Below are 22,418 nucleotides of genomic sequence, written 5' to 3' on the forward strand. Positions count from 1 at the left end.
TGTGGGGGACTTATTAAGGGGGGTGGGATTTGTGGGGAGGGGGGATGTACATAGTCTTTACTACTGACAAGAGGGCTCTGTGAAACAACAGAGGGCCTGTTCCCCCAACACTGGAATAAAGGACTACTAGAGGAATACACCGGAGAGGGGGAAGAAAGAAAAATGTATTATAAGGGAAAGATGGCGCTTTGATCCTGTTTCTCTTTCTTGCGTTCTCTCTTTTTTTTCTTATCTGTCTCTCACTAATGCGCATACAACTGTATGTAGTGCTCCCCATCATGGCCTTAGTGTTCTCATCACCACAGGGACTTTTCTCACAACCCCTAAAAATCTCTCAGCCTACCTCACCTCTACCCCCAGCCTTACCTGTGAACACCACACACACCCACCACAATGTACAATAAACCCACCCTTGCCTCTAACCCAGCCTACCTCATCAGTCCAGAGGTACCTTCAACCATGCCTGCCTCTCCCCAGTCACCTGATTGCTGCTTCTGCTATTGTGTCTTAATATTTCACTGCTGTGTGTGTGTGTGTGTGTGTGTGTGTGTGTGTGTGCGGAAACTGTCTCCTGACTTCTACTTTGGTGTTTTTCCACCTAATGCTTCACCACACGGAATTGCTCGTCAAGGACTTGTCCACTGGGCGCCTCAAGATACATGTGCTTCTGCCCGTCTTTCTGTTGTGTGTTGTTGAGCAAAGTAACACATTTTGGCATGTCTATCAGGGATTGGTTTTGTCAATTGCATTGTAAACAATTACATTATGCAGTTCCCATATTTCCAGTACCATGTAAAAATGTAGGCTTACAGTAAAAAAAATTGACGGTGCTTGTGTGTGTAAAGGTGGACTGAAGTGCTCTGCGTGTGGATTCAGACACTTAAATTCCCTTCTGTGCCTGCTTGTTTGACTGACTGTGCTCCAGTTGCCTCCTCACTCTCACTCACCTTCAGTCGCCTAAGCTCTTGGACTTAACCCTGGTCCTGGAGTGACCAGGTGTTGCAGGGTTTAGTTCCAACCAGGCACCATATCTCTTATCACCTCTCCAATTGAGTTAATTGATCAATATCTGATTGACTATGTTTCACCTTCATGTCTCCTAGGTCTGAAGCAAAAAAAATGTCAACTCAAAAACCTGCAGCATTCCAAGACCCGGGTTTTCTACCCCCACACTAGGGGATTGGAACGATAGCTTACTCTGTATTCGGGATGAGGGACATGTTGTACCTAGTTCCGCTTGCTCTCTCTCTGCTCTCTCTGTACATATCACAGCTTTCCTATAGGAAGAAAATAAAAGATAGAGCACTTTAACTGTGGTTAGCTCTGTCTGAATGTGTATAGATGTCAAGTACAGTTATAGAGTTATGCAAGAATTGAAATAAAGCTTTTTGTATGAAATGTGTTTGGGATCATTGGTTGGGGTGTGTCTGGGCAGAGATACTGTGGATATAATGATGAGATGCTTGTCTCTGCCCTAACAATGGGATATTTCGTGGTCCACAGAGCGGAACGGGGGTCTGTCAAGCTCCCATCTATTCATCTCTTTGGATTTGGTGAATACATCTCGTAATTTTGAATATTTAAAAAAAAAATGTATATTCAATGAGCGGTGTTGATGTCAACCGCCTGTATTCAATGGGGAGTGAGATGCCATGCTAGCTTAATGAATATGCAAAGACCGTCTTGACTTTAAACTCCAATTATAATGTTTTTTTTCCTCAGTTATCGACACACACATATCAGTACACTGTGTGCAGCTCACACTGCACTATCAGCTCAAACATAAACATCACTGTCATGTCTACCTCTGTTTTTATTGCTTTACTGGGATGCTTATCAATCAAGAATCCTATAAAAGTGGGGGAAAAGCCACATTAGCATATGTAGCCTAAGAAACAAGGTTCATGAAATCGATAACTTGCTAGTAACATAACATTCATATACTGACTATTTCTGAAACTCGGATAATACCTTTGACAATACAGCGGTATCAATACATGGTTTCAACATCTTCAGAAGAGACAGGAATGCCAATGGTGGATGTATTGCTGTGTATGTTCAGTCATATTTCTGTAAAGCTTAGAGAGGATTGCATGTCAAATGCTGTTGAAGTAATATGGCTTCAGGTTCACCTGCCTCACCTAAAGCCCATTCTTGTGGGAAGCTGCTATCGACCAAGTGCTAACAGTCAGTATCTGGATATTATGTGTGAAATGCATGATTGATGTATGTGATATCAAGAGGTACTGTATATTTTCTTGGTGACCTAAATATTTACAGGCTTTCATCAAGCTGCCCACTCAAGAAAAAGCTTCAAACTGTAACCTGAACCAGGGTTGCAGGCATTGGTTATCAGTCAACCTACTAGGTTATTTACAAACAGCACAGAAATGAAATCATCCACATGTATTGATCACATCTTTACTAATGCTGCTACTCTATAGCAGTATAAACATCCATCGGATGTAGTGATCTACGATATAGTAGCCATATCTAGGAAAACCAATGTTCCAAAGGCTGGGTCTTAAGAGGTCATTAAAATAAGTTTTGTAGTGATTCCAATGTTGATGTAAAGAATGTTTTCTGGTCTGGGGTGTGTAATGAGGAGCAACCAGACGCTGCACTTGATACATTTATGAAATTGCTTATTCAGGTTACTAATAATCATGCACCCATTTAAGAAAATGAATGTAAAGACTGTTAAATCCCTGTGGATTGATTGATGAGGTATTGAAAAATTGTATGGTTGAGGGAAAATGAATGTTAAATAAGTCTGGCTGCACAGCTATTTGGCAAATGTGACTAAACTGAACAAAAAGAAGAAACTGTACTGTGAAACCAAGAAATTATATAAAGAATGCTAGTATAAAGCTTTGGAGCACTTTAAATTAAATTTTAGGATTTTCTTTTTACTAGATACAATGCTATTTCACAGTAAAAAAAAAAAAACAGATTTTCAGCACGCTTATAAGGAAGGCCATTCAACATGTACGGACGGCACTTACACAAATGTCTGATTGGCTTCGAGAAATTGATAAAAAGATTGTGGGAGCTGTTTTGTTAGACTATAGTGCAGCTTTTGACAATGTCGATCATAATCTGCTGCTGGAAAAATATATGTGTTATGGCTTTACATCCCCTGCTATATTGTGGATTGAGAGTTCCCTGTCTAACAGAACACAGAGGGTGTTCCTTTAATGTAATCCTCTCCAACATAATCCAGGTAGAGTCAAGCATTCCCCAGGGCAGCTGCCCCTTACCTTTTCAATCTTTACTAATGACATGCCACTGGCTCGGAGTAAAGCCTGTGTGTCTATGTATGATGATGACTCAACACTGTTCACTTCAATCTACCACAGCAAGACTTAACAAAGAGCTGAAGTCAGTTTCAGAATGGGGGACAAGATATGTTAGTCCTAAATATTAAAAAACCTAAAAGCATTGCATTTGGAAAAAGTCATTCACTAAACCATAAACCTCAAAGTAAATATTGTAATGAATAATGTGGAGATTGAGCAAGTTGAGGAGACCAATTGCTTTGAGTAAACCCTGCATTAACTGTCATGGACAAAACACAATGATGCAATGGTATGTAAGATTGGTAAAGGTCTGTCCATGATAAAGCTCTGCCTTAACAACACTATCAACAAGGCAGGTCCTACAGGCCCTAGTTTTGTCACACCTGTATTATTGTCCAGTTGTATGGTCAGGTGCCACAAAGAGGGATTTAGGCAAATTACAATTGGCACAGAACAGGGCGGCACTGCTGGCCCTTAAATGTACACTGAGAGCTAACAATAATATGCATGTCAATCTCTCCTGGCTCAAAGTAGAGGGGAGATTGACTTCATCACTACTTGTATTTGTAATAGGTATTGACATGTTGAATACACCGAGCTGTCTGTTTAATAAGGATCTGCCCCTTTTTTTCAACTTTCACCTAAAATGGCATACCCAAATCTAACTGCCTGTACCTGCATTTTCTTGGTACCATTTGAAAGGAAACACTTTGAAGTTTGTGGAAATGTGAAATGAATGTAGGACAATATAACACATTAGATCTGGTAAAAGATAATGCAAAGAAAATAAAGAAGTTTTTTTGATTCTGGTACCATCTTTGAAATGCAAGAGAAAGGCCATAATGTATTATTCCAGACCAGGTGCAATTTAGATTTTGGCCACTAGATGACAGCAGTGTATGGGCAAAGTTTTAGACTGATCCAATGAACCATTGCATTTCTGTACAAAATGTTGTATCAAGACTGCTCAAATGTGCCTAATTTGTTTATTAATAACTTTTCATGCTCAAAACTGTGCACTCTCCTCAAATAATAGCATGGTATTCTTTCACTGTAATAGCTACTGTAAATTGGACAGTGCAGTTAGATTCACAAAACTTTAAGCTTTCTGCCAATTTCAGATATGCCTATGTCCTGGGAAATGTTCTCGTAGGCTAATGCTAATCGCATTAGCCTACGTTAGCTCAACTGTCCCGCAGGGAACCCACCGATCCTGAAGAAGTTTTAAATACTTAGGGATATGGTTTGATGATAAATTGTCTTTTAAAATGCATATTGACGAACTTTGTAAACAGCTAAAAATCAAGCTAGGCTTCCTCTATAGAAACAGGACATTTTTGTCCTCTATAAATAGAAGACAAATTGTGCACACTACTTTTATGTCTGTTATAGACTTCTGGTGGCATGTCTTGTGGGGTATGCATGGGTGTCCGAGTTGTGTGCTAGTAGTTTATATGCAGATAACTAATTAATTTGAGAACCATCTAAGCTCATAAGTGCAAGATGGTAGAGAGGACGCACTTAATGTGTTGTGAAATGTATTTTAATGTTAAAATAATGTATCATAAACACTATACAAAAGAAGGCTTCCATCAACCATCCACACTTCAGTCCAGTAGGTGGCGGTAATGCATCACAAGCCATGCCAACCGACACGCTTCTCCCCAGAAGAAAAATCAGGTTCGGAGCATGCGCAGAATGCTTTTCATTTCGTGGCCTAGCCAGAGTGTTCATAGAGATAGTATACCTCAGTGAGCCAGAGAGGTTTCAAACTTTAATTTGGATAGTATTACGCACCTCATAACATAACTAGCTACAAACGTGAAACGACCCTTCAAAAAAGGAGGGGGAAAAAAGGATACAGCTAATTCAATAACATGGTAAGCAAACAGCATATGTAGCCCGTTTTGTGCCAACACAGCAACAGTTTCCGTTCGTTTTTGCAAGATTATGGTTCGCTTGCGTTAGCTAGCTTCAGCATGAGATTATGGCTACGTACAGTTAACGTTAGTTCATGTAGCTACTGTAATGCTTTGCGTCTTCCTCCGCTTTAAAGAGCGACTGCACCTAAAAGCTACTTCTTGTTTTGAAAGTGGCCTATGAGCCATCGATATGAGTCAAACATTCATTCTAGTGTCAAAATTGACAGTATAATGTTGGTAATAAAGTCAGTCGTTCAAAACGGAGATTTGCGAGATGATAGGAAGCAATGGTATGTAACGGAATGAAGGGTATGCAACAGTTGTCTTTGGGTTGGCCAATAGAGGCTGTAACACTGAGCTAGATGCTACATCCAGGAACGGTATCGCATGCAGATCTGAGTTAAATGCTGCATAGTTTCTGGCTCAGATGCCATGTTCAAGACAACTTGGAACTCTGCAAAATACGAGGTCAAATCATAACCTCTGATCTTCAGGTCGGAAAGTAGGAGTTCTAGAAAGAGGCCCAAGTTGGATGACCGTTCAAATCGATTTTTCCTATTCGGAGCTAGTTTTTTTTACCCCCAAGTTACCAGTTCTGAACGCTCGGGTGTCGGGAGTTTTCTGAGCTCGCAGTTGTTTTGAACGCAGCATGAGTTACAATATATTGCATACAATCCGGCTCAGAGTTACATTCAGCCTCCATAGATTGACCACATTTTAAAATAGAGAATGCAAGACAAAAGGATGATTTTGCAGGACAGTTAAATTTCCATCTAATTGGCGCCAGATTTTACTGCGAATATTCTGAAACCCGCATAAAAACAATATGCGCGTTTACCGACCAGAGATGTTTCCATAAAATGTGCTTTTTGCACATAAAGGGCTGTCCGTGATTTTTTTAAATGTAACCTTTTATTTAACTAGGCAAGTCAGTTAGGAACAAATTCTTATTGATAATGACGCCTACCAATAGGCAAAGGACCTCCTGCGGGGATGGGGTCTGGGAATAAAAATATATGTAAATAAAAAATATAGGACAAAACACACATCGCGACGAGAGACAACCCTACATAAAGAGACCTAAGATGACAACATAGCATGGCAGCAACACAACATGACAACATGGCAGGAGCACAAAACAGGGTACAAACATTGTTGGGCACAGACAACAGCACAAATGGCAAGAAGGTAGGGACAACAATACATCACGCAAAGCAGCCACAACTTTCAGTAAGAGTGTCCATGATTGAGTCTTTGAATGAAGAGATTGAGATACAACTGTCCTGTTTGAGTGTTTGCTGCAGCGAACTGAAAAGAGGAGCAACCCAGGGATGTGTGTGCTTTGGGGACCTTTTAACAGAATGTAACTGGCAAAATGGGTGTTGTATGTGGAGGATGAGGGCTGCAGTAGATATCTCAGATGGGGGGAGTGAGGCCTAAGAGGGTTTTATAAATAAGCATCAACCAGTGGGTCTTGTGACAGGTATACAGAGATGACCAGTTTTCAGAGGAGTATAGAGTGCAGTGATGTGTCCTATAAGGAGCATTGGTGGCAAATCTGATGGTAAAAGAACATCTAGCTGCTTGAGAGGACCCGATAGAGGAAACCAAGTCTAGGTTTAACTTTAGCCTGCAGCTTTGATATGTGCTGACAGGACAGTGTACCATCTAGCCATACTCCCAACTACTTGTATATGAGGTGACTACCTCAAGCGCTAAACCCTCAGAGGTAGTAATCACACAAAAAAACATTTGTTTTGGAGGTGTTCATGATGACGTAGTGTACATAAAAATAACTTTTGTGGTTACAATAGGAAATACATGTTAATGGGGTTTCATTACATTTTCAACTCTACTAATATAGCGAATGTGCACACTGTTCTTGGCACGTGTGCTGTAGCCAACAGCTTGCAGATGCAGTGTGGGTAGGCTACCCACATGATGATATCATTACAGGGCTGGGCAGGATACTGTATTTTACTATATACCGTGCTGATTTTGGCATGTAAATCTTGGTGGGAGGGGGAAAAAAGTGGGATGCATGCCAGCAAAGCCACAACACTAAACAATACATTAATTGTACTATAACGGTGACAAACGGTGCCCACAAACATCTTACCATGGCTACACCTAGCTATCAGTGGAGCCTTGTGTGGCTGCAAAACACTTAATTTGGCCTCCTTTACTGCCTTTTTTTTTTAACATAGCTGATATGGATGACATGCTTAAACAAATGTGGTTTCTAATGAAAATTGAGATGTACAAACTATGGCATAAGGGGACGACAAGTAAGACATTAATGAGCGAGCTAGGATGGACGCAGTCAATATAACTATTTGTTTAGCACTTTTGAAATGTACAGCGACAGAATTCAGAACATGGGCCGTTCTTAGTGTTCTCACTGTACACTAAGTCAGAACCCTAGGATAAATAAAGGAGGCACATAGCAGACAATGAAAGCTCTAACAATATTTGATGATTACATTTCTCTAAAACAGGTTATAGGCTACATGTGCACCAGCAAGTCAGAACAGTAGGTGAAATTAAGAGGGGTAAATAGACCAAATTATTAGGGTGAGGCACATGGGCTACTAACATCTTACTACACAACATACACTTAGTATTACTTTCTTAGCTACAGTACACATATCTCCCTGGCATATTACATAACTCAATTTTATAAATATATATAAAATTGAGTTAATAAAGCCACACACAAACATGGTGTCTTTTTTGCTTTCTTGAGTAAGGCAGCTCCAAAATGCAGGTGTTTCAGCCTAGCTCAGTGCATTCTGTGGTGGTGGGGCAAGCCAGCAGTAAATATGGAGCATTGCACTGTGATTGACTCAGTGTTCTGTCACTCATAGGGACACCTCGTCACCGCCAAGTCTATGGGTAAAGCTAGAAAATTCTAGCCCCTTGGTTGCTGACATAGAGTTACATTAGAAGTGCCCATCCAAGAAGGCTCGAGGTCATTGGCCACAGATAAAATGACGCCAAATCACGTTATATGTACAGTAGCTTTGATTGGACTGACATCATGCTTTCAAAATCTTAGCTAGCAGTCATCATCATGATTCAAGTCAACAATCTACTAGAAAATACTTTTTAATCCTTCATATGGTTAAATAATGGCGAGAAATTATAGACAACGTATCGGTGCTCATCGGCCATTGGACATAAACATTACACAACAGTTGGAAATCACAAATTCTACCATGAGTAGTTTGGAAGGAATCCTTGAGAGTGGCGAATGTTAACTGCAAGCATTGCAAAGCAATCACTAGCCTGCTATTCAGTGTGTGTGTGTGTATATATATATATACACACACACACACTTTTTTTTTTACATTGTTTACATACTGATATGTGACACGTGTCATTACCAAAATAACATGCAAAATAGGCCAGCCCCACCTGCCCTGAATGACGCGTTGTCACTGACAAGATACCCTGTATTGATGCATGGACCGGTTTGGGTTTTTACTTTACCTTCTGTAACGGTATTTCAATGTTTGGTTTGTTAAATGTGACATTGAACTCAGGCGGATGTAATGTCCGTTTTTATAGTTTACTCCGTTCGCTACTTGAGTCGTCTTTCCGCTTCCCAACCCAGGCCCTGCCCTGTCACTCAAGGAAGGAGCAGTTACTCGACCACGGAGTCACAAGCACTTTCTTGCCGTTCACTCTGCATGGTCAGATAGATGCAACAAGATGTTGGTGAAAACAATGCTGCTTTCCACAAGTACACTATTCGTTTTTGTATCTAAATGTCTGCTAGTTTGTTGTGACTATTGTTAGCCGCTAATCGCTAGTTTGCTAAATCGGAGCAAACGTAGATGGCTGGTGTAGGCCTAGATAAGCATATTGTTTGCAATGGTATCTTAAATCAGAGAGGAATAAGTGAAACATGAATATGTTAGCTTAGCTAGCTACATGAGGTAAGAACATGGAATGTAACATCTAATTAGGGTCCCCTGGAAACAATGGGGAACTACTACTTCAAGGTCTCAGAGCAAGTGACGTCACTGATTGAAACGCTATTTAGCGCGCACCGCTAACTAAGCTAGCCGTTTCACATCAGCTACACCCATATGCAGCCCTGCGTGGTACAGTGTGGAAATGATAACGAAAGTGCAAGAAATGCAGACATTTTAGAAAATGCTGAACATTATTTTAGTTTGAAGTTGGATTGAACAGTATAAAACAATCAGAAAGCCCCATTGAAATCACTTATTTGTGTTGCCACCCTAAATGTCATAAACTACTCAAAGCATATTTAGAACTTTAATTAATCCAAAACATAAAATATCGTCAAAAATAAGAGAGATATTGTGATATGATGTTTTGGCCATATCGCCCAGCCCTAGATTATTATGGGCAAAATGTATTTTAATTTGTCAAATGGCAGCCAAGCATTGATCATCATGTCACCAGAATAAGACCCTCTATTTATTGGAAAGTAGTGTCAAGCTTATTACTGTGCACTTTCACCACCCTGTGAAGTTCATCGTAATTTATTTAATTTGTTGCCAAGAAACTGCATGCTTTCCGAGTCGTAGTGGGAGGGCCACACAATACATTTGCGTAACTCCAATTGACTTCGATATGATGGTTATTATATCAATATTTGATCATAAAAGCATTCCACATAATTCATTTTACCGACACAAAATCCCACCTTGTAAAGCATAATTTCTTTTGCCGAAATTTGGAACGTTTACCAACATATTTCCATCAAGCTTTTTGTGACATTTTTTTTTATCCGACATGTACTTTACTCGCATGAAAAGGTTGGATGGAAACCTGGTTAGTGTAGCCTACATAAATACAAAATGTTGTCAACATTCTTCACATTTTACTGCTGAAATGTCCTGACTCCATCTGCATGCCAATCATTTCATCTCAATCAGTTTCATGTGAAGTTGCATTTAGATCTTCAAATACTTTTTAGTGAGCATATTAAAGATGATGGTGTTAACTACGGTTGTGGTGGTCACGACATTTTGTCAGCCGGTGATTGTCATGCAAATAACTGTCTCACATACCATTAATTAACATAAACACGTTTAGCATCTCCTGACCTTTTGATACATCTACATTTTACAAAGTCAAATCCATTTAATATAGCCAACACAGTTCTTTTAGCATTATTGTATATTATTTTATAGTATGAAGAATACAATTGAACATAGCTGAATAAAATAAAAAGGATATTTTCTCCAAATTATTTCAGAGGGATTGCACACATGCAGCTGTTCTGTGTTGAGCAGTTAACTTGAAAATAATCATATAGGACCTGTTTTTTTGTTGTTATCTTTGCAACTTTAGTTGTGATACAAACGTTAGGCTATATGCTTGGATTTTTTAATACATTCTAAGGTTGCATGATGCAACTAATGATGATTTGAGAAATGTTGCATGAAAGGCATGGGCTCTGCTTTGTTTCTTGCACAGGCTGCACACACTTCATCAGTCTCTGTCACAATATGACAAGCACTTGATAATATTCTCACCCATCAAACAATTTAATTTAATCTGGTCTTTATATATAGCCTATAGGTGGAATAATGTTTTATTTAGAATGGCCCACAAAAGAAAACTAATCCGTAGCCTGCATTCGAATAGCGAGTGGATGTTACGCTTGTTTTAATATGCCAGCATAGGCAGCGCGTCCAAAAGGCTAGGGGAATGTAAGCTTTTCCTAAAGTAAATTAAATAAAGTTTCCAAAATTATATAGCCTTTAATAGCCTACTCCAATCTATACAGAAATACAATAATTCAAAATAGGCTACTAAAGCATGATTTGGCCACAGAGGATCATTTAGCTTATTTTTAAATCGTATTGCCTACAGTTGGAAGGAAAGGCAGCGCATGCAATTTGGGCAGATTATTGTTGAGTTGCGACTGTCTGTGAAAAGTAGAGGCCAAAGCAGGCATATCACAATATTTCTAAATACAATTGCAGAAAAACATAGTTTATTGTTGTAAAGAGAAGACAACTAAAAGACATTAGTCTTTTTCATTATCAAAATTATCAATTGAATTGAGCAAACAACAGTATAGTCTACCTTATTGGCGCCAGCGGAGAGGATCGGCAATGCCCCCTGTGAGTGCGCACTGAGCATATTCACTGAGCATCATTGTTGGGTCAGGGCTCCTTAAGTTGTTTTTTTTTTACAATATTTTCCTCCTCCAGTTTAGATGGATGCCAGATTCCACTTGTCTCCCCTTCTCGTAGGCATGTCATATGCACCACATTGTTTTTTTTTAAAGGTTTGTCAGTGTCAGCAGAGTAGGCTACCCTGTAATTTGTCATATTAAAAAAGATTCTGCTAATGTATCCAGTCATGTAAAGTGTAGTAGAATTGCATGAAATGTGTTTATTATTATTTTTTTTACCTTTATTTTACTAGGCAAGTCAGTTAAGAACAAATTCTTATTTTCAATGACTGCCTAGGAACAGTGGGTTAACTGCCTGTTTAGGGGCAGAACGACAGATTTGTACCTTGTCAGCTCGGGGATTTGAACTTGCAACCTTCCGGTTACTAGTCCAACGCTCTAACCACTAGGCTACCCTGCCGCCCCATTTTTTCCATGCTAAGAAAGAAGGAACGTATATGATATACCCTATACGCACTTTGGTCTTTTTTGTTTTTGTTACGAACAGTGATTGAGTTATATTATTAGTCTAAATTATGACGATCGAAATCTAATCATGTTAGGAATACTAGGCTATCTTACACAAGTCTGCAATGTGATAATGCATGCAATGCTTTTTTATAAAGGTGCATATTTATGGTGAAAATTGGCTTCTCCAAACTTGAAACTCACGCGTGCTATGTATACCAGGTTGTAAAGCAGATTTAATGTGCTTCATTTTAAGAATTGAGCAATAAATATATCTACACGAGATGGCTGGGATCCTCTTTTAAATAGTTGCCTGTCAAAACTCTGTTTTCACATGCCATTGGTCAATGACTGGGCTTATAGGAACACGTTTCACTAGGCCCTGTAGGCTATGTGCTCTCTAACCGTGTTCCAGGGGTCTTAGGCCGATACGTTACCTTTTGAGTTATTTGGCCACTTTAGTTGTCACTATGATTTGAAAAAGGCATGCTGTTTCTTGCCTTACTGCACATGCTGGGCATCATTACATTTGACAATTTTTCATTTGACTTTTCTCCACAATTTCGTGGTATCCAATTGGTAGTTAGTCTTGTCTCATCGCTGAAACTTCTTTACGGACTCAGTAGAGGCGAAGGTTGAGAGCCGTGCATCCTCCGAAACACGACCCGCACTGCTTCTTGACACAACGGCCGCTTAACCCAGAAGCACCTATGTGTAGGAGGAAACACTGTACACCTGGCGACCGTGTCAGCGTGCATGCGCCCGGTCCGCCACAGGCATCACTAGAGCGCGATGGGACAAGGACATCCCGGCCTGCCAAACTCTCCCCTAACCCGGACCACACTGGGCCAATTGTGCGCCACCCCATGGGTCTCCCAGTCGCGGCCAGCTGCGACAGAGCCTGAACTCGAACCAGAATCTTTAGTGGCACAGGGATGCAGTGCCTTAGACCACTGCGCCACTCGGGAGGCCTGCCCATTGGGGAGTAGCAGCAATTAAACGATTGTCCCGTAATTGGATCGCTGTTACGTTACAGCCTTATTCTAAAATTGATTAAATAAATAAAAAACCTCCTCATTCTACACATACTACCCCATAATTATAAAGCGAAAACAGGGTTTTTAGAAATGTTTGCAAATTTATAAAAAATGAAAAACATACCTTATTTACATACAGTTGAAGTCGGAAGTTTGCATACACAAATACATTTAAACTCAGTTTTTCACAATTCCTGACATTTAATTCTAGTAAATATTCCCTGTCTTAGGTCAGTTAGGATCACTACTTTATTTTAAGAATGTGAAATGTCAGTATAATAGCAGAGAGTGATTTATTTCAGCTTTTATTTTTTTAATTACATTCAGAAGTTTACATACACTCAATTAGTATTTGGTAGCATTGCCTTTAAATTGTTTAACTTGGGTCAAAGTTTCAGGTAGCCTTCCATAAGCTTCTCACAATAAGTTCTCCTGACAGAGCTGGTGTAACTGAGGCAGGTTTGTCTTGACTTTTTCCTTATGGCAAGGTGCTCCATCATGCTGGAAAAGGCATTGTTCATCACCAAACTGTTCCTGGATGGTTGGGAGAAGTTTCTCTCGGAGGATGTGTTGGTACAGTTCTTTATTCATGGCTGTGTTCTTAGGCAAACTTGTGAGTGAGCCCACTCCCTTGGCTGAGAAGCAACCCCACACGTGCATGGTCTCAGGATGCTTTACTGTTGGCATGACACAGGACTGATGGTAGCGCACACCTTGTCTTCTCCGGACAAGTTTTTTTCCAGATGCCCCAAACAATAGGAAAGGGGATTCATCAGAGAAAATGACTTTACCCCAGTCCTCAGCAGTCCAATCCCTGTACCAAAGTGGCTTCTTTGCTGCCCTTCTTGACACCAGGCCATCCTCCAAAGTCTTCGCCTCACTGTGCGTGCAGATGCACTCACACCTGCCTGCTGCCATACATGAGCAAGCTCTGTACTGGTGGTGCCCCGATCCCACAGCTGAATCAACTTTAGGAGACGATCCTGGAGCTTGCTGGACTTTCTTGGGTGACCTGAAGCCTTATTCACAACAATTGAACCACTCTCCTTGAAGTTCTTGATGATCCGATAAATGGTTGATTTAGGTGCAATCTTACTGGAAGTAATATCCTTGCCTGTGAAGCCCATTTTGTGCAAAACAATAATAACGGCACATGTTTCCTTGCAGGTAACCATGGTGGACAGAGGAAGAACAATGATTCCAAGCACCACCCTCCTTTTGAAACTTCCAGTCTGTTATTCAAACTCAATCAGCATGACAGAGTGATCTCCAGCCTTGTCTTCGTCAACACTCACACCTGTGTTAACGAGAGAATCACTGACATGGTGTAAGCTGGTCCTTTTTTGGCAGGGCTGAAATGCAGTGGAAATGGTTTTTGGGATTCAGTTCATTTGCATGGCAAAGAGGGACTTTGCAATGAATTGCAAGTCATCTGATCACTCTTCATAACATTCTGGAGTGCAAATTGCCATCATACAAACTGAGGCAGCAGACTTTGTGAAAATTCATATTTGTTTAATTCTCAAAACTTTTGGCCACGACTGTATACTGTAGCTAATACAAAGCACCGGGATACATTTTTCAACTAACCTTTACTTGACAATACTTTCTTTGTTCCCGATTCGGAAGTAGCTTGTCTCTTTATAAATGTCTGAACAGTTTTTCAATTTGGTACTGAAAATTCATTAAAATATGAAATCCACTTTTTGTACAGTGAGAAATGCCTCTTGCATGTGTTTGGGTCACATGGCTGCATTGCTTAGAACTGATAGTTCCTGCAAATATGTTGGGAAGTGCGAGATGCCCTCCAGCTAAAATGGTGAGGGAACTCCTCGCGAATATTAACTTTTTATTGGAGTTCCACCTGCAACTAGAAACGGGCGTTTCCGAATTGATAACGAAGAAAGTAATACCAAGTAAAAATTGGTCTAGAATTTGCTGTTTACCCTTAACACTAGCAGCATGTCAACAGCTATCCACAAGCTGTAACAGCTTATGTTGCACTACTTCATATGATTTATTAGCTAGCTAACGTTAGGTTGCTAGTAGTGAAGCACCGATATCCAATATTTTCCTTGCCAAAAAAAACGATACCGATTATTTACAATTTTAGCGGCCTTTTAAGCATTCTAGTATAGTTAAATGGTTAACACACATGGATGCAGCGGTCTAAGGCAGTGCTTCTCGGCGCAAGAGGCGTCACTACAGTTAAGAATTTGTTCTTAACTGACTTGCTTAGTTAAATAAAGGTTACACACACACACCCACACTGACCAAAAAGTTATTTTGTTGGCATTTACGTATGTCCCCATTACCAGTAAAACATAATCAAAACCTATTTGTTTTGTTTTTCATTTGTTCAATCATTTCATTCTCAACCAAGATTTCAATGGAATGCCGTTTGTCATAAAAAAACGATACAATTCAAATAACACTATTTGACATGTCAAATAATGTGACATATGTTTTTAGTTAGCTAACTATATAGCTGGGTGTCATCTAAAATAACCATCATTTATAAGACAGTTCTTATTTGATTAATGGTGGTCGGACCCATCTGTGAAGCTAACCACAATAAGGATTAGCCACAATAGTGGACTTTGCGGTTAGCCTTCAAAATAAAAGTATGGCATAATTCTATTTGTATTCATTTGCATTACTGTCAATTACATACTTTTATTTTGAAGGCAACCCGCAAATTCCACTATTGTGCCTAATCCTTATTGTGGCTTGCTTCACAACCCCAGTGCGGTCAGCCTCACTAGCCAGATGAAGCCGGCTGGCTGCTTATAACGTTAGCTTTGGGTAACAGGCTTAAGTAGCTGGCTAGCTATTTATTCTCATGAACCGAAGTTCAATTTCAATAGGCGAACAACAAGTGGCATCCTAGCTAATACTTACTCACAAGGATTCCTAATCATTGCTAAGAATAATGAAAATGACTGCAGGTTCTACTGGTCATTGTTTCAGGCTGGTTGTATTTGTGCTAGCTAGTTACTAAGCTAAAGCTAGTTACCCCAGAAATTGCGGTCGAAAAAATGATGCTTTATTACCAACGCGGTATTGTAAACACATCGTTCGTGGCCAGTGTTTGCAGATTTTTTTGTACAGGTTTGACTGCTACTGTATCTTTTTTTCACACGCAAAGACATAAATGGCGTTCCATAGTATGTATGTCGTGAAGCTAATAGCAGTGATGCTATTACTGTGTAACTCTAGTAGGGCAACATCTGAAAAATAGCGCACTTGGTAGTGTGTACCGGTGTTCGACCAGTCGGCGGAAGCCAACATCGCCAACAGCAGAGAATGGTTGATTGTCAAGGGCAATGAATCCCATTATCTTGGCTTTAATGGATTTCGCCTTTGGGTTGTCTCATTACGTCACGTACCTACGTTATATAGGTATGCACGTCAGCTTTGACATCGGTTCGCTCTTATCCAGAGCGACTTACAAATTGGTGCATTCACCTTATGACCTCCAGTGGAACAGTAGTGCATCTAAATCTTTTCAGGGGGAGGGGGTGAGAGGGATTACTTTATCCTATCCTAGGTATTCCTTAAAGAGGTGGGGTTTCAGGTGTCTCCGGAAGGTGGTGATTGACTCCGCTGTCCTGGCGTCGTGAGGGAGTTTGTTCCACCATTGGGGGCCAGAGCAGCGAACAGTTTTGACTGGGCTGAGCGGGAACTGTACTTCCTCAGTGGTAGGGAGGCGAGCAGGCCAGAGGTGGATGAACGCAGTGCCCTTGTTTGGGTGTAGGGCCTGATCAGAGCCTGGAGGTACTGAGGTGCCGCCCCCTCACAGCTCCGTAGGCAAGCACCATGGTCTTGTAGCGGATGCGAGCTTCAACTGGAAGCCAGTGGAGGAGCGGAGGAGCGGGGTGACGTGAGAGAACTTGGGAAGGTTGAACACCAGACGGGCTGCGGCGTTCTGGATGAGTTGTAGGGGTTTAATGGCACAGGCAGGGAGCCCAGCCAACAGCGAGTTGCAGTAATCCAGACGGGAGATGACAAGTGCCTGGATTAGGACCTGCGCCGCTTCCTGTGTGAGGCAGGGTCGTACTCTGCGGATGTTGTAGAGCATGAACCTACAGGAACGGGCCACCGCCTTGATGTTAGTTGAGAACGACAGGGTGTTGTCCAGGATCACGCCAAGGTTCTTAGCGCTCTGGGAGGAGGACACAATGGAGTTGTCAACCGTGATGGCGAGATCATGGAACGGGCAGTCCTTCCCCGGGAGGAAGAGCAGCCCGTCTTGCCGAGGTTCAGCTTGAGGTGGTGATCCGTCATCCACACTGATATGTCTGCCAGACATGCAGAGATGCGATTCGCCACCTGGTCATCAGAAGGGGGAAAGGAGAAGATTAATTGTGTGTCGTCTGCATAGCAATGTGAGCAGAACCAGCGGTGTCGTTTTGACTTAGCAAACGAGGATCGGATGTCAACCTTCTTTTCAAAATGGTTGGCCGAAGTCATCTGCAGAGAGGGAGGAGGATTCAGGAGGGAGGAGAAGGTTGCTGCAGATAGGAGAGACCATGTGAGGTTATGACAGAGCCAAGTGACTTGGTGTATAGCGAGAATAGGAGAGGGCCTAGAACAGAGCCCTGGGGGACACCAGTGGTGAGAGCACGTGGTGAGGAGACGGATTCTCGCCACGCCACCTGGTAGGAGCGACCTGTCAGGTAGGACGCAATCCAAGCGTGGGCCGCGCCGGAGATGCCCAACTCGGAGAGGGTGGAGAGGAGGATCTGATGGTTCACAGTATCGAAGGCAGCCGATAGGTCTAGAAGGATGAGAGCAGAGGAGAGAGAGTTAGCTTTAGCAGTGCGGAGCGCCTCCGTGATACAGAGAAGAGCAGTCCTCAGTTGAATGACTAGTCTTGAAACCTGACTGATTTGGATCAAGAAGGTCATTCTGAGAGAGATAGCGGGAGAGCTGGCCAAGGACGGCACGTTCAAGAGTTTTGGAGAGAAAAGAAAGAAGGGATACTGGTCTGTAGTTGTTGACATCGGAGGGATCGAGTGTTTTTCAGAAGGGGTGCAACTCTCGCTCTCTTGAAGACGGAAGGGACGTAGCCAGCGGTCAGGGATGAGTTGATGAGCGAGGTGAGGTAAGGGAGAAGAATCTCCGGAAATGGTCTGGAGAAGAGAGGAGAGGGATAGGGTCAAGTTGGGGCAGGTTGTTGAGTGTAATAGTTTCTACTGTGCTGTTATTCGGCGGCTAGCTAGCAGTCATTACAAGACGCGAGATTTCATCTGGAGAGAGAGGGAGAAAGAGGTCAGAGCACAGGGTAGGGCAGTGTGAGCAGAACTAGCGTTGTGTTCGTTGACTTAGCAAACGAGGATCGGATGTCGACTCTAAACCTTCTTTTCAAAATGGTTGCTAGCTCACTGCACTAATCAGGAGGGTGGCAGAGGGGGAGGCAGGGCAGTGTAGGAGGGAAAGACTTGGGTTGTTCTTGATTTGCGGTGGCATTTACGTTCCTTGCCTTTGCAACCATGAGAAACACTTAAAATGACTAACAGTTACACATCATACATGTTTTTGTTTATATTGAACTGTCCCACTTGCTACTACACCTTTTCATAAATCTAGTGTGTGTTGTATACAGATATTGAACTTGACCCATCTACATAATATCTGTTGTCATTATTCTAGGATTGTGAGGACAGTGCCAGCATGTTTCTTCCCCACCACCCTGATCCCGAACCTACAAAGTCACTGGCTCCTGATTGTAACGGTGGAACTCTTGCACTGCTGCTGGAAGACTGCATTAATCTGCTGGGGCCAAATGCAGAGTCTATGAAACTGGAGGAGGTAGCGTAGGAAGCCTACATTACCAAGTGATGTAGTTTGTCAGTGTTTATTAGTCCATTCAACACCACCTACACTCTGTTTATGTTGTGTTTATTTTAGGATTGTGAGGACATTTCCAGCATGTCTCTTCCCCACCAACCTGAGCCCAATATGCCCCTCAAGTGGGTAACAGTACTACTGGGAGACTGCAGGAAATCACTGAGTCCTGGCTGTAACAGTGGAGCTCAGTGGACACTACTGCCTCTCAAGAGAGTTCGAGTACAGCTGGAGGACTGCAGAAAGAAGCTTGGGCCAAATGCACAATCTATTCAAGTGGAGGTTGTTGATAGCAGAGGATCATCTCATCCAGGTATTTGATCAAATTTGCAAACCCTTATTATGCATTTGGTTATATTTGACTTGTGTTGATGAACTTGATGCTGACTCTCTTCTCTGTGTAGCCCAAGACCCTCTTCCTCACACAGGTGTAAAGCCCAACCAACATGGAGAGCTTGGAGAGAATTCATCTACATCAACCGAACATGGAGAGATCTCTGCTCCAGGAGAGCTTGGCGGGAACTCATCTGCAACAGATCTTAAACTAAAGGATGCCAACAAAACAAAAAGACCTCACCACTGCTCTCAGTGTGGTAAGAGTTTCAAAACATCAAATGATCTAAAAGTACATCAGAGAATTCACACTGGAGAGAAGCCTTACCACTGCCCTTATTGTGGGAAGGATTTTGCTCAGCCTGGTTATTTTAATGTGCACCTGCGACAGCACACTGGAGAAAAGCCTTACCAATGCTCTGAATGTGATCAATGTTTTTCACGTCCTGACAGTTTTAAATTACACCAAAAAGTTCACATGAAAATTCATACTGAAAAGAAGCCTTATTACTGCTCTGACTGTGGGAAGAATTTCTCTCAGGCGAGTTACTTTAAGATACACCAACGAATTCACACTGGAGAAAAACCCTTCCACTGCTCTGGCTGCGAGAAGTGCTTTACTACATCAGCTGAATTGAAATTGCATGAGCGGGTACATTCAGGAGTTAAACCTCACCACTGTGCTGACTGTGGGAAGAGTTTTTCTGTACTTTCTCGATTACGAAGACATCAACTTACACATACTGGAGAAAAACCTTTCTCCTGTCAACAGTGTGGAAAAGGTTTCCCTGAGAAATTTAGTTTACAAACACACCAGCAAATACATATCGGAGAGAAGGCTTTTAACTGCTCTGACTGTGGGAAGAGTTTTACCTTAAAACGTTACTTAACAATTCATCAAAGATCACACACTGGACAGAAACCGTACAAATGCTCTGTCTGTGGGAAGGAATTCGCACGAGGCAGCAACTTCATAGCACACCAGCGAGTACATACTGGAGACAAGCCATACTCCTGCTCCTTTTGTGAGAAACGATGCTATACATCAACTGATCTAAAAATTCATCAGAGAATGCACACAGGAGAGAAACCATTCCCTTGCCCTGATTGTGAAAAACGCTTCAGTGCAAAAGTTCAGCTAACAGCTCATCAGAGAGTGCACACAGGCGAGTTGCCTTACTCATGCTGTGAATGTGGGAGGGGCTACCCACACCTGCAAAGTTTGAAGTACCACCGGGAAAAACAACACAAATTGAAAATCTCACCACTGAAGAAGACGACTAAGAAGAACACAATGAAATAACGTGCTACATTTCTCATTGTCAATCCTAGCAAGACATTGTTGAGTCGGTTGATACTGGAAAGGGGCTTTGTATCACAGTTAGTAGTGTGAACTGAGATGTTCAGCATTAGGATCCCCTTCATACACCAGAGAACACGCACTGGAGAAAACCCTTGAAAGGTGTCGTTATGCGTTGATTTATTCTTTGCTATTTAGGTGGCAGTGTACGACACAGGGCCAGTTTCCCAGAACTAGTCCCGGATTAAGCTATTTCAACAGAGATTCTCCCGTTGCGCAAGAGGTGTGTGAAGATGCTTAGGAATCATTTGTGCACTGATTACAGACCAGTCATGTGTAGCAGCAGGTTGCCCGCTAAATCATATTTCGATCGGTAATGTATTGATCTTTGGTATGTACAGCCCTGCCTCATATAAGCAGTTACTAACAAGATTTTCCTCAATATGGACATAGAATAAGATGTTTTTTTCCTGTGTTTTAAGCATTCAATGAAAAGAACATCTTCCCTACAATCAAAGATGGGGAAGGTTTGATAATGCTGTGGGGTTGCTTTGCTGCCTCTGGTATTGGGGGCCTTGAGGGTGCGCAAGGCATCATGAAATCTGCAGGTTATCAGGTGTTTTTGGAGTCCAATGTTAAACCCAGTGTCCAAAAAATGTGGTCTCCATTGAAGGTTGATGGTGTTCCAGCAGTACAACGACCCCAACAAAAACACACAAAGCACCCAGGAATGGTTCAAGAAGAGACTGTTCTGGAGTGGCCAGCCAAGATTCCTGATCTGAATCACAACGTAAACTAAAACCTATGGTGAGAGTTGAAACAGAGGTTGCTGCAGGTTACCCTCAAACATTGAAGAATTAGAGCACTTTGCTACTAAAAAGTGGGCCAAACATCCAGTTGAAAGGTGCAGCAAGCTCATCGATGGTTATAATAAGTGTTTGTCTGCAGTTAACTTTGCCAAAGGATGTGCAACCAAGTAGCTCCAGGGTGTCGATGCCATTTATCTTTTATTTTCTCAATTAAAATTGTAAATTGAACAAAATTGGTTCTGCAATGTTGAAAATCCAGTAAGCTGTGGCCAAACATTATGGAGTTATTTGAGTGCAGTGCAGTCAGAAAAGTGATTTTCATGTGTTTTATATATATTTATATATATTTCCACACTGAGGTTGGAATAATACTGAAATTGTGAAAATGATAATGCCCTTTTAGCGTAAGAGCTACTAAAAAGAAAAGACCGCCTGAAATTTCAACCTGTTTTAATGGGATGGAGTTCTGGCCTCTGGTGACATCACCAGGCAGTAAATGGGTTAATAGACCAATAAGAAATAGTTCCAAACCTCTCTGCCAATAACAGCTTGTTTTCAGTTTTACACTCCCCACAAAGACCACTCCCAGACAGTCCTAGCAAAATTCTTGCTTGAGAAATGAGTCTTTGCTATGAAACTATTTTTGCTTGTTTTCATTTAAAATGCTCACAAATAATCACAGTAAGGTACTTAATTGTTATCTAGAAATGTAATATTGAGATAAAAACGGCTGCAAGGATGCCAATATATTTGTCTGAAACCGTGCTGTACAATATTCAAATCCTGCTTTATGTGCCCTCTTGACTCCTGAAAATGTTAGTTATTTTGCTGCTTACTGTGCCCCCCTCCCCCCAGTGAAAACAATTTAAGAGATTAACCAATTGCAATATAATCAAAGTATTTGTATACAAATTGATAAAACACGTTCACTTTTTAATTAAAAAAGTCATTTGTATTTTACTCAGTCACTACAGTGCCTGCTTTACACCACTCCAGCCGACACTTGGCATTGCACATGGTGATCTTGGGATTGTGTGCAGCTGCTGGCCATGGAAACTCATTTCATGAAGCTCCCGACAAACAGTTATTTTGCTGATTGATGTTTCTTCCAGAAGCAGTTTGGAACTCAGTCGTGTTGCAACCAAAGATAGACGATTTTACATGCTAGGCACTTCAGCTGTCCCGTTTTGTGAGCTGTGTGGCCTACCACTTAGTGTCTGGAGAAATTGTTGCTCCT

At 41.6% G+C, this 22,418-nt stretch overlaps 1 protein-coding gene across 2 annotated transcripts; it reads left to right on the top strand.

Annotated features, from left to right (window-relative positions):
• Positions 1-4,991: 4,991 nt before the first annotated feature.
• On the top strand, positions 4,992-22,141 carry LOC115138355 (uncharacterized). Of its 2 annotated transcripts, none has more exons than XR_010465375.1 (5): positions 4,992-5,179; positions 14,057-14,216; positions 18,545-18,703; positions 18,803-19,052; positions 19,144-22,141. XR_010465375.1 is itself a non-coding variant. In XM_029675138.2 (5 exons), the coding sequence occupies exons 1-5, from the start codon at positions 5,177-5,179 to the stop codon at positions 21,048-21,050; spliced, it is 606 nt and encodes a 201-aa protein (XP_029530998.1). In that variant the 5' UTR covers positions 4,992-5,176; the 3' UTR covers positions 21,051-22,141. The 2 variants fall into 2 exon arrangements, 1 of the variants encoding a protein (XP_029530998.1); XM_029675138.2 differs by lacking the exon at positions 14,057-14,216 and having other exon boundaries at positions 19,144-19,332; positions 21,046-22,141.
• The last annotated feature ends 277 nt before the right edge of the window (positions 22,142-22,418 follow it).

Source organism: Oncorhynchus nerka, linkage group LG12, assembly GCF_034236695.1.
Source record: "Oncorhynchus nerka isolate Pitt River linkage group LG12, Oner_Uvic_2.0, whole genome shotgun sequence".
NCBI classification, from domain to species: domain Eukaryota; kingdom Metazoa; phylum Chordata; class Actinopteri; order Salmoniformes; family Salmonidae; genus Oncorhynchus; species Oncorhynchus nerka.

What these genes read in the sequence shown, in the direction of transcription:
- LOC115138355 (XM_029675138.2), top strand. An exon ending in AGTCTATGAAACTGGAGGAG is followed by an intron (nt 18,704 to 18,802) that starts GTAGCGTAGGAA and finishes TGTTTATTTTAG; the next exon opens with GATTGTGAGGACATTTCCAG. An exon ending in CAGAGGATCATCTCATCCAG is followed by an intron (nt 19,053 to 19,143) that starts GTATTTGATCAA and finishes TTCTCTGTGTAG; the next exon opens with CCCAAGACCCTCTTCCTCAC.